Source organism: Anas acuta, chromosome 2, assembly GCF_963932015.1.
Source record: "Anas acuta chromosome 2, bAnaAcu1.1, whole genome shotgun sequence".
Taxonomy (NCBI): domain Eukaryota; kingdom Metazoa; phylum Chordata; class Aves; order Anseriformes; family Anatidae; genus Anas; species Anas acuta.
The window spans coordinates 15,251,612-15,263,657 of NC_088980.1; the positions used below are offsets into that span (position 1 = coordinate 15,251,612).

Genomic DNA, 12,046 nt, shown 5'->3' on the forward strand with positions numbered 1-12,046 from the left:
AGAATATTTTTCTTCAGAAAATTTGCCAGCAACCATAATGATCATTCATGAAGAAGTTAATTCTGAAATCTGTCATGTTTGTGAAGTCCTCAGCCTTCCTGGTCATCCTTTTAGTTGAGTGAATCTGGCAAGTGCTCAGTACTTGCATCTTGATTCTGCAAAACAAGTGCTTATCTTCAGAACGCATGAGCGGTTAGACTTACTTCAAAAGGAATTCACAGAGGACACTTACAGGTCTGAAGTTAAGCACTAGTGTAAGTGTTTTGCCAGTTCAGGATGGGAATGATAGGCATTCAGGAACACCTTAATCCTGGTATTTTGTTTCTACGTAACTATGCCATAGGAACCCTTTGGTCTATTCTTTAAAACAAAGCAAAAAGTGAAACACTGTTGGAGAATATTTGGAAATTACAGGTGCATTTTGCAAATATTGTGCAGAAAAGGGATGGTTGTTTGAAGACGGTAACAGTAACAGGTAGAGCAGGAGCAGGAGAGAGTAGATCACAGAATATAAATGTATGATTTTGAATAAATAAACTAGACACCAAAAATGTTTTTGCCCAAAGCACAAATACACCTCAGTGAGCCTTGGCCAAGAACAGTCCATTGACGACTTTGAAGAAAAATAGCCCACTCAAAACCAGGACTAGCTTAAGTGACAAATTGCACGTATTCATCATGCAGCTCTCTTTGAAACTCTATAGACTGTCTACTAGGGCTCAAAAGTAATATAAAGTTTACATACTGTTTGAGAACCACAAGCTAAACATTGCTGCTTCAGTCAATACCACAAGAGCTTCCACTGAATTACAGAGCAAAACAGGAGACTTTACTGCAGTTGTTAACATCAGTGCAAATGAAGGTTGCTATTAATCTGGATGTTTTCCTCCTCTATTGTGGTTGCTTTCTTCACTCTTGTGAGAAACCATTACGATATAAAAGTGTATGTAAGCTCAGTGTGACTAGTGGACTGTGAAAACAGGATTCATTTTTCAATTCTTTTCTCTTTAGCATCCTAAACAGTGTGCAAATGTTTTGCCAATAACAATCACACTGCTGTGAAAATATTGTTCACAGCACACCAGCACACTTATAAAGGCCAAGTTTAAAATTCAGTAAACTGGCTAGTTAACCAAACATTTCTTCTAATATTTTAGAATATTTTTCTAATATTCTAAAAATATAGAATATTAAACATATTCTGATATTCTAATAAAATATAGTATTTTTCGTTGCTTTTTTTTTTTATAATTATTACTCTATTCCAAAAGCTCAGATTTCAATCAAAAGTACAAATACATATTTCAACAAGTCTCAAAATTAGCTGATACTTACAGTCTTTGAAAGCTAGAAAGGCAAACAGCAGATTTTGAATTAATTTCACCTTTTATGGTGTCAGTTGTATGAAGCAAAAGAAAAGAAGAATAAGTAGGGACAACGTTTCTGTTTAGCCTTAAGCCGTCAGCCATATTCTATACAAATGATAACTCAGATCCTGTAAACCTTCACACATATTTACTAAGAATAACCAAGGATTTATTCAAGCACTAAAATTAGCCTCGGCATTTTGGGAAAAAGCTTGTAAAACAGCTTTCTTGGTTATTCCTCCATCATTTAACCTAAAAGTAGTTCTTTTCTACTACAACATACCATGCCAGTGGACAGAGGAGCCAAAGTCTCAGAAATAGCTAACACACGTGCAGTCAAGTGAAGTAACAGGCTCACAAAAAATGCCTCTGTTCTGCAGGTAATGTAGAAGTGACCTTGAGTGAGGACATTTCCAAGTGGCTTATATTTGGAGTAAGCCTTCCTGAGGGATGCCAGCAAAGTGACATGATGGTCTACAGGCAGAGCCTGCAAAGAGCTTTCTGGGCCTAATGACTTTTCAGCACCTGCTAGCCTAAAATTCCCATCTGGGGCTGTATCTGTTCTATTATGAAAGCTCATCTCAGGTCATAAAGCAGAGTCAGAAAAAAGGAAAAAGGCAGGGAAAAAGAAGAATTTTAGTTGTGTTAGCTATTTATATAGGAAAAGCAAGAATCTTTATTTGATCCAGTTCCACTTAGATCTGGATATATTAGCTCCATATTAGCTCAGACAAGTAAGGTTTACATGTTGTGCAAAAAATGCAATACCTTTTTCTGTCATGTTCTGCAAGTTTTTGGCTCCTGCATCTACACAGCTAGTAAAGGGAATGGTACTATGATAGCAGTGCCAATCTGCAGAAGAATGAAATGCAGAAACATTAAATGTGTCTTAAAAATTATAAACCAGTGAGTCATGGGGAATCTTAAAGCCTGTCTGCTTTAAACAAAGTTCTCTTCTGTTTGTCATTTCAAAGACGCTTCCCTGCAGGAAATGAGAGGAAGGAGGCTCAGAATGTCCTAACATGATGGCCTTATACTCCTTGTTTTCTTGCAGATCAGTGACTGTAATGTCAAAAGACCATCATGTGAAAGAGCAGGATCAGAGCTGTTTACACATACAGAATGATATATATATACCAGAACTGCAGCAATTGGAGCCTGAAGTGGGCATTATTTTGTGTTTTAAAAAGGCTAGTAATGGTAACAAAAAAACAACCAGTTTCTCGCTACAGATAATAAAACTGTAAAGCTTTAATGATTTCTAGAATGAGAAAGAATCCAACTCATATGCTGTATAGGGTGTTCCACACTGTCAATACCACATTGAACAACCCTGGTGAAAAAGTCTGGACTGGCAGGTACTATAAATGCCCTGAGATTGCCAAAGTAACTGAAGACTAACTCTGGCCAGAATATGGTTTGAAAAATAGATGCTGGCAGGAAAAGCTATATCATCTGAGCTCTCTCTTTCTGGCAACTCGAAGGCCTTACAGAAATGTGTAGCTTACATAATGAAGTTATTCCAAGCTGGAACTGTTTTACTTGTTGGAAAATGCCAACAAATGACTACAAAATGATGTTAGCTGTGGATTTTCTTTGAACTGTGAATAATTATGATATATAAACATTTTATATTTTAAACTGAAAGTTAAATGGAGTTCCTAGAGATATGACAAGGTGTTAATTTAAGCCTGGAAACCAGTGGTGTAAGCATTAGAATGACGTTCTCTGATTAGTTTTATGATTGACTCCATGCATGGCGTTTTAGCATTATCTGTTCTTATTGTTTGTAAGCACAGATGTATCACTGCTCAACAGCCTAGAGACCTATCTGTAGGGAATGCTCAAGTGCAAGAAGGCCACATATGTTAGTTGTGATTTGAGTAGCTTAATTAAGGGAAAAGATTATCTCACTGCACAGGAAATCCAGAAAAATATCAGGAACCAGTTTATACATTATTAACACTGAGAGAAATCATGTGTGCTTGTTCTGTGCGATGGAGGTATACTTAAGAAATCCTTGCACTTTTGAATGGATTAATATTTTCTTCTTGAATTCTTTTACAATATTCTTTAATATTGAGCATATGGGTGAACAATCCATGAGGATGTCCTGAAGTCTAAATAGGAGGGAAAAAAAAAAAAAAAAAAAAGAGAATTTGGTCATTGGCTCAATACAAGAGCAATTATTTTTTTTGTTTGTTTGTTTCCCAAATCTGCTATAAAATTAACAGATTGTCTGCAGCATTGGGCATAAATCCTGGAAAATGTTGTCTGCACTTTTTCTAGAGCTAAGGGTATTCAGCATCTTGTTGGCTGGGTGGGCAAATCAGGACATTCAGATGTCCTTGTCATAAATAGGCGCTTCAACCACACTTTGGAAAATACTTTTGCTGTTTTGTACATGTAATTTTGTGCATCATTGCCCTCTCTGTGCACTTTAAAGGACACGTTTTTGAAATCCTGGTTCTTTACATTTTCAGAGGTTTTATGGAGTGTTACCTGGAACATTTTAGAACTAAGATTACTGGGGCAGGGTAAGCAATTTATTGTTCATTGCTAAGTTATTGATGAGGTTGTGATTTTAAACCATTGTAGAGGTTCACTTATTCCTGCTGAGGGAATCGCTTTGGAAGCTATTGTAGTGTCATCTATTGTTGCAGCAGAAGTGGTAGTTTACTATTATATTCTGTCTTTTTGCAGTTGGCCCACACATAGGGCGCTATTGTGGGCAGAACAACCCAGGCCGCGTCCGCTCTTCAACAGGGATTCTTTCAATGGTATTTTACACCGACAGTGCAATAGCAAAAGAGGGATTCTCAGCAAACTACAGCGTGTCGCAGAGCAGTGTATCGGAAGGTCAGTATTTATCCATCCTGCAGAGCTTCTTGGAAAATATTCTCTGTTATGTCTTCTTGCACACCAGGTGTTGCATGAAACTTTAAAGAAACCTTAAATAAATAAGATGGTGGGGGAGGATTGGTTCTGTTTTTTTTTTTTTTTTTTTTTTAAATACAGCTACCCTTTGAAAAGCTGTTTTCCTCAGAGTTTTATTCCTCAGTATTGCCAGGAAGTTGGAAAAATTATCATTAAAAACCGTGCTGACCAAGGAAACACGGAAATGCAGAGCATTTGAATAGTTACATTAAAACAATGAAACATGAACAATGAATGCACTATCCAAAGCCTTCTTTTATTACATGGAAAAAGCTTTGATGATCGATTTCTTGAATAAAAAGAACCCATTTAATAATACGTGCTCTTGTTAAACCATTTCATAAGCTATCGAAGCTTTGTTCTCTGTTACTTTGCTCCCAGTTGCCTCATTTTCATGCTTACTCTTTGCACAGAGAATGAAACCAAGTGAGGGAGACACAGGAAAATAATGGGCTGTGTTACAACATGTCCTTGCAGATTTCCTTTCTTTGCTTAATGATAAAATATGCTTTAAATCAAACTCTCCTTTCTGTGACTGAGTTTTGAGTAGATTCGGAGTTAATGTAGTTGTTTAATCAAAGAAGGAACAAAGGAAAAATCAGTAAACTGAAATTATTGGTGTTTCTCCTCACCTCTCCTTTGTCCTTGCATCTTCATTAGCTACCATGTAGATGCACAGCAAGGAGGAGTTAATGGGACATGCCCCAGCTGGCATGAATGGGAAGAATCCACGAGACTGGAAACCTGTTTTTTAGATATTTTGATATGACTCCAACCTAGCATGACTTGTGTCCTCTGTAGTGGATTCTTCTGATTCCAAGCAGAAGCTGATTTACTTGAAGTCTTACCCTAAAGTAGTTCAGTTTCAGTACTTCACCAAAGGCCCCTACTACACTGAAGCAGCAGGGAAATGGGGAAATGGGTGGAACACAGGAAATGCATTTTTTTCAGCAAGCTTGATAATTCTGTTATGAAGCACCTTAACTACAAATTAGTCTCCAAGGCTAAGTCAATTTTCACTTTCACACTTTACAGAATGCTTTCTACTCTCCTCCTCTTTAGGTCCAATGCACAGAAGCAGTGAGCTGTAGCTCTCAAAGCTCGCAATTGCATTTGCTCAACAGATGAGGTGAATCAGAGGCAGCAGCAGAGCAGGCTTCCCATAGTAACATGGAAATGGTAGTCCTGACCTTAATACTGAATCCAGACAGAAGTCTCTAGTAGGGGGGTCTTGAAAACTGACTAAGCACCCACCCCTCTGTTAGAGACACAGCTACTTCTCTCAGAGCCAGACAAGGTGTGCTAAGAACAAGTATGTACCCAAATGTCAGGGCCTCTACTTCACACACTGGCATTTTATCTTAAGCTACCAGTGAAGGAATGATTTATACTAATATATGGTGAAGTTCCCAAACTGAAGTGTAGCCACATGTTCTGCCCTTGCAATGCAGCTGGTAAACCCCTGGCAGAGGTCCAAAAGCAGCTGTTTCTGAGGATCCATCTAAGGCCACTGGCTTCTACTGCTTCAGTAGTAATATCTTTTTGAAGAGTGAGAAAAGAATTCAGACTCCATGCCCTATCAGCCTTTGAACTCACTATATTGACTGGATTGTCAATTGACTCTAAATTATCTAGGTAATTTTTATGTCAACAGAAGGAGATCGGATGGAGATGGTCAACTCATTTAAAATACAGCACATTACAGAAGAGGTGGTAATTCCCTTGTGTCAATACTCTTCTGACCTAGATTCAAATTTAGTTGATGTGTTTCTTCCCAGTGTCCAGGACCTAAAGAGAATAGCTTGAATTTTTAAAACATCTTACACTTTTTGTACTGGAGTAAATAGTTCTAAACAAAATTGTTTTGTACAGTCTTATGGTTTGTCTTTCCTGGCTTTGTGTATAATTATGAGTTGAGCATACATTGTTTTATATTATGAATCTAAAGAAGTGAGTGTGCTACCCTAGAAAAGAGAATTCTATTGTCCTGTATTGAAATGGCAACAATGCTGGGCTAAAAATATTTGTATAGCATTATTATTGCAGAAATTGCCATGGCAACTTGAATGACAGTATTAAGAATGACACCATAAGCACCATACTGCCTCACTTAAAGTTGCTAAAGAATTCAAAGTCACATAAAAATAAATTCCTTAGATATTCATATTCAAAGCAGGAAAATGTTCTCATTATTCAAAGTCTACATCAAAAAGCTGACCATAGTAATGATGGCAATTTATTTTTCTTCAGATTTCCAGTGCATGGAACCACTAGGTATGGAGTCAGGAGAAATTCACTCTGATCAAATCACTGTCTCCTCCCAGTACAGTGCTATCTGGTCTTCAGAAAGGTCCCGGCTAAATTACCCTGAAAATGGATGGACCCCAGGGGAAGATTCTGCCAGGGAATGGATACAGGTAAAAGATAATACTTTAAAGATATTATTAATAATACCCTGTGGAATTTTATTGAACGTGGAGAATGCAAAAGAAAGAGCAAAATAATACAGTAAAGTACTTCTACATAATCTAAGAATCGTTGCAAGTGAATAGCTCACATTCCTTATTAGACACACACAAAAAGACTGACTCCCAAAGGTATAAAAAAAAGGAAAGGTCAGGAAGATTAATTCTTCTGCTTCCTACGTCTATTGTTTTTTCAGTCTTCTGGGCACAAATAACAGAGATTTTGGTTTAGTGGAAAAGTCAATATTAGCTTAACATGCACTTAAAGTGGAATGTCCCAGTAAACTGAGCATGTGCTATGTCTCAAGCTGATTATAGTTAAGCATTAATACAGGATGGTGTTTTCATGCACTCAGATTTCACCTCAGAAGACCTAAATCCCTTCTAGAATATCTCACACATGAGATGAGTTTACCTGTCTCTGTACAGTGGCTATTATTCCATGTCCTTAAACACAGCTTTTTTAGCAAGACTTGTGCTTTGCAGTAATCCAGCAAACATGTGCCCCCATGAAGAGACTTCGTGGGTTCTTGCTTGTGCTCAAGCTTGTTGCTTGCTAATTGTAACCAGCTCCAAGGCGTTATGGTGCATGGTTCCTGAACAGGATAAAATTGCTTGTATGTATTACTGTATGCAAATAGTAATCTATAGTAACAGGCCAGTATTAATTTCATTAGGCAAAAAATACTGATTTATCTTGATTATGTAGGTTGACTTACACTTCTTTGTTGTGTTCTAGTTTCTATTTATTTTGGCAAAAAAATAAGAGAAGGACTTGAACATATTAGATCCATATTAATGATATTGAAATTTTGTTCATGTATGTGAAACTTTCTTCCTGCTCCTGTTGTTTTCTGTAGGAAATTACTAACTGACATATAAAAACAATGCCTCATTAGCCATCAATAAGAATGTTCACATAGGTTTTTCCTGTGAGGTTTGCTGTCTGCAAGAAAGCTTAAAAACATGTTGAGTAGTAGTTAGTAAAGGGAAGAAAGTGGGGGAAATCTTTCATTTCTGATCCTTGGCACACAATGGAAATTTCATGTGTCCTGTTTAGGGGCCCCTACACGTCCTGAGCTCTTGGCAACTTGGCAATTGTGTATGATGGACCTAATCAGGCTACAGAGTGGCAAAAAATTCTGTTGATTTTTTTTCCTTACTTAGGAATAAAAGTTAAAATCTCCCCAGCCTTATCTAAGTGCTAGGCTTGTTATTAATCATTGCCACTTGAAATCTATGGAATGCATGTAGAAAAAGGCTGGAATGCAGCAGAATCAAAGTCCATGTGTTTCATATGGTCAGAAGGCTGGCACTTTTTTCTTTATTTCCTTCTTTTCTGCTGTCACTTACACATTTATGACTGGATAATCAAAACAAGAGAACTAGTCAAATCTCATTCATGTGTTCTATGTGCTTATTAACTTTATTAAGTTATGATGACTACATACATATATATATAGCTTAATCCTTTCACTTAGAACTAGATCTTTCTGAGAAAAAGTTTCAAAGGCCTTTTTTAACCATTAACTTTTTTAATAACAAACACATAACAGAATCCAAGCTACTCTGTGGTTTATACTTAAAACATCTGAGGGTACCTCAAGCCTCCTGCCCAGGAATTTCTCAGCCTCCTTTGTGTTCTGCCACAAACCAGGGTGCTCAGTGGCTGAAATAATTACCAAGCAAAATGTTGAGCAGCTTTATGCTGCCTCCAGGTACTCCATCAGCCAAGAAGTTGGAGGTTTATTGTATGCTATCCTGCTCATACCACAGCTCTCACCTACTTCACCCAGGCCCGGTTTGGAAAAGGTAGCATGTACCATTTCCCTGAGTATTCTAGCACTAGGACATCGCCTCCACTGCCTAGAAGCCATGCTGGGGGGACGAGCACCCCAGAGGCAGACTTCACACCAGAGAAACTAAGCTATAGCAGCCTCCACTGCAGAGCTGGGTGTTGTTTGCAGGACTGAGCCTACAAAATCCTGCTTGAAGATTAATTGCATTGTATACGCATGCTTTACATGTGTTGCAGAGGAACTGTTAATCATCCCTACCACTAATCCTGTGTAGCATCTCATCATCCTACCACTCATCATCTGTGTAGCAGAAGCAACCACATTGATAAGCTAGTCTGGGGACTTGCCATCCCCTGGCTTTTCACAAGGTACAATGGCTTAACTCCTCTCTTGTTCAATTTGTGTGATGATAATATGAATTATTATGATTAATTATTATAGTTTTATTCAACAACCATACTAGTAATTCAAGACTCCAAATGTGCTCTAGATACTTCCCCATTAAAGTTAACCAACAATCTTGAGATGGATGCAAAGCACTTCAGATCACCAGGTACCTCAGTAGCAGTGTCCTTGAGCACGTGAACCACCATCTTCTACAAAGGCTTGATGCCACTGGCAGTAAGCATGTGCTGTGAGTTTGTATCTGGATATAGTATTGAAATCCCATGTTTCCTCTGTACAAATATCCCCAGGAACAGATGTTCATCTCCATAAGAGCTTACAGACAAACAACCAAGGACATGCAAATAATAAAATGCTCTGAAATTACCCGTTGAAAAAAATGGTAATATTTGCTAAAAGGAGGAAGGCACTTTTATATGAAGGACAGAGGTCACTTTGTTCTGTTTTGTTCTGTATGCTATTGTAAACTAGTAATTTGTGTGAAGTATACGCTTTTGTGCAGCACTACTTAAATAGTTTTTGTGGCACAGTGCAAGAGCTCAAGATAATATTCAGTAGCAAAAAAGAGGCTGAAGGATACAGCTGTGGCGAACCTGGAACTTTTAACTTGAAAATTTCTGCCTATATGCCATTGTCTGAGAGATTTTTTATGTATATCATTATTCATTGATCATTCCACGTTTGCGGGTTTCCATACCTGCACACACACTGCGTCTGGTTAAGTAGCAACGTCTGCCTTTAAACTGCCAAGACACATATGCAACTAGGGCATATATATCTGAGATATGTACAATTATATATGACCAAAACAGCTTGAAAATTCAGCTCCAAATACTAATTTTGTTAGTGTATTTTATTTTTTTTCTTATATAGGGGAAATATTATAGGTCTCCTTTCCTTTCCTTTTAGCCCTCCCTTCAAGGTTAATGTTTTTGCTAAGACAAAAGAAACAGAAAACCTCAGTTACATATCAGCAAAGGGAGATTGGTATCTACAGAGGACGTCTAGAGGGCATGCGATATGATTGTCTCCTTTGAGGTGTTGACGTCTTTTGGACCATTTCACTGAAAATAATTAGGAAAATAATGTTGGCTTGCTGTTAGCAATGTATTTACATGAATTCCATCTGTGGACATGAAACCCATTCTTTGGTGGAAAAACTGGGTTTCTCCTTTGTGTCTGACAAAGTACTAGCTCCTGGGTGCATCTAAATGTTGCCTGCCTGCCAGGCTCTGTGAAACGAAAGCTGCCTGTTCATTCCTTTCCTTACTTGTTTTGAAATAAATGCCAAAGCTTAGATTCAAAATATCAATAATGTGCTCACACCATTAATCTGCACAGTAACTTCTCTCTTATTTTTAACCTCAAATATACTTTTAAAAATTGCTTTAGATTTGGAGTGACTCCATAATCAGAAACAGAGTCACTCCAGATTGAATTTCTTCTTTAAAATCGCATTAATAAAGTCTATGGACTTTCTAATATTAATGGAATAAAGATATTCACGAGGCAAGGGTTGCCAAAAATAAGCATGAAGTTAGTTTATTGTCATATGGGATGTTATTAGCTCCTCAAACTTAAGCTAAATGTCCTTGTTTATTACACTTAGGTTTTCCACACTCAGCTGCCCTTCAGTGTGAAATAGCATAATTTAAAATAAAAAAATAAAAACAGACTTTTAATTTAATCAAGAGCAGGGAACTGCCATTGCAGTGTAAGTCATTGTCCCTCATTAACGTATCCTTTCACAGGAAAAATAGTATAGTGTTTCCATTTCTGTAATCTGAACAACAAACATGTTAATAGGTATCAATTACCAGCCAGTTTCAGTACTTAGAACCAGTAAGAAGGCCAGTGCAAGGGTTTCACATCTGGTTTTAGTGAAACTGTTCCTGTCTGTGGTATTTAAAATTTAAAGAACTGCTGTTATTGTGCAATTGGGAATCCTAGGGGAGTACAATGTTAATGAAATCCATAATGTGCAGGGATTTTATGATTGCATTTTCAAGGCATTCCTTCAAAAGGGACGACTGATTTCTGCCATGGCAGCAGTAATTGCATTTTTACAGAGTAGATTTAATGTTTGCATTTAAGAACAGCAGTCACGTTTACACGCATCTGAAAAAGTAACGTGCAGAGTCTTTGCATTTAGGAAACTTTTTGCATCTCACTTTTGAATCCCTTGAGCAAGAGCCATGGCTGGCTGTTCATGGCAAGCCTTTGCTTCATCAGGTCACACCGATGGGAGGTGGCAGCGGCGCTCACAGGCAGGGATCCTTGTGGGGTGCCCATCCAGAGAGTGCCTTAAGGCAGAGCCACTTGAGACCCACGTACGTGTGGTTTTGAAGGGAAACTGATTGCCTATTACTAGGGTCACTGGGAACCTCTGCTGTCATCAATCCTCATAATGGTGTGGGTTTTCAAACCCGCAAGGAGCAACACCTTCTGGGTACTTTTACTGCAGTCTGTATGCTTTCTATCAAAATGTTTCTTCTAATGCATGTAACGCAAATCTTTGCACTCCCACCAAGCTGGATGATAGTTTCTGGGTGGCATAATTTTTCTTCCGTCCTGTAACACTGAACAAGACCTACAGCTTGCCCAGAAAAAAATATATATATATATTAAAAAATAAATAAATAAAAAAGCATGTTTGTTAATAGTACAAGATCCTCAGTTTGTATTATGGCTGAGGTTCAACACAGCCATAAATTATTCAGTTTTAGGAATCCTAGTATCAGAGTGTCTGATCAAAACTTTGCAGCCATAAGACAAAAGGCACTAATCTGGTACAAACACACTCTGCCAGTTCACATTTGTTCACAAAGGTTAACAGGGGGCTAACACAAATAGACATTATACTCTGGATTGGGTATTATCTTCCATTCTGCTGCTGACACAGGAATATGGAGTAAGATAAACTCCACATTGTGTGTCCTGGCTAATATGACAGAAATGGCTTGTTCAGCCCAAATTTGCACTGCTGGGTTTTCCAGCAGGGCACAGATCTGGAATGAAGTGGACACAGGGTCGGAGGTCCACAGGGGAAGCAGATCTTGTGTGCTGCCCCTGG

At 38.0% G+C, this 12,046-nt stretch overlaps 1 protein-coding gene across 2 annotated transcripts in view; it reads left to right on the forward strand.

Moving 5' to 3' along the window:
* NRP1 (neuropilin 1) overlaps window positions 1–12,046 on the forward strand; it is a 111,572-nt gene that overhangs the window by 54,180 nt on the left and 45,346 nt on the right. For both annotated transcript variants that reach the window (XM_068673559.1, XM_068673560.1), the window contains exons 6-7: window positions 4,071–4,226; window positions 6,555–6,721. In XM_068673559.1, coding sequence (XP_068529660.1) covers window positions 4,071–4,226; window positions 6,555–6,721 — 323 coding nt within the window. The remainder of the gene's footprint in view (window positions 1–4,070; window positions 4,227–6,554; window positions 6,722–12,046) is intronic.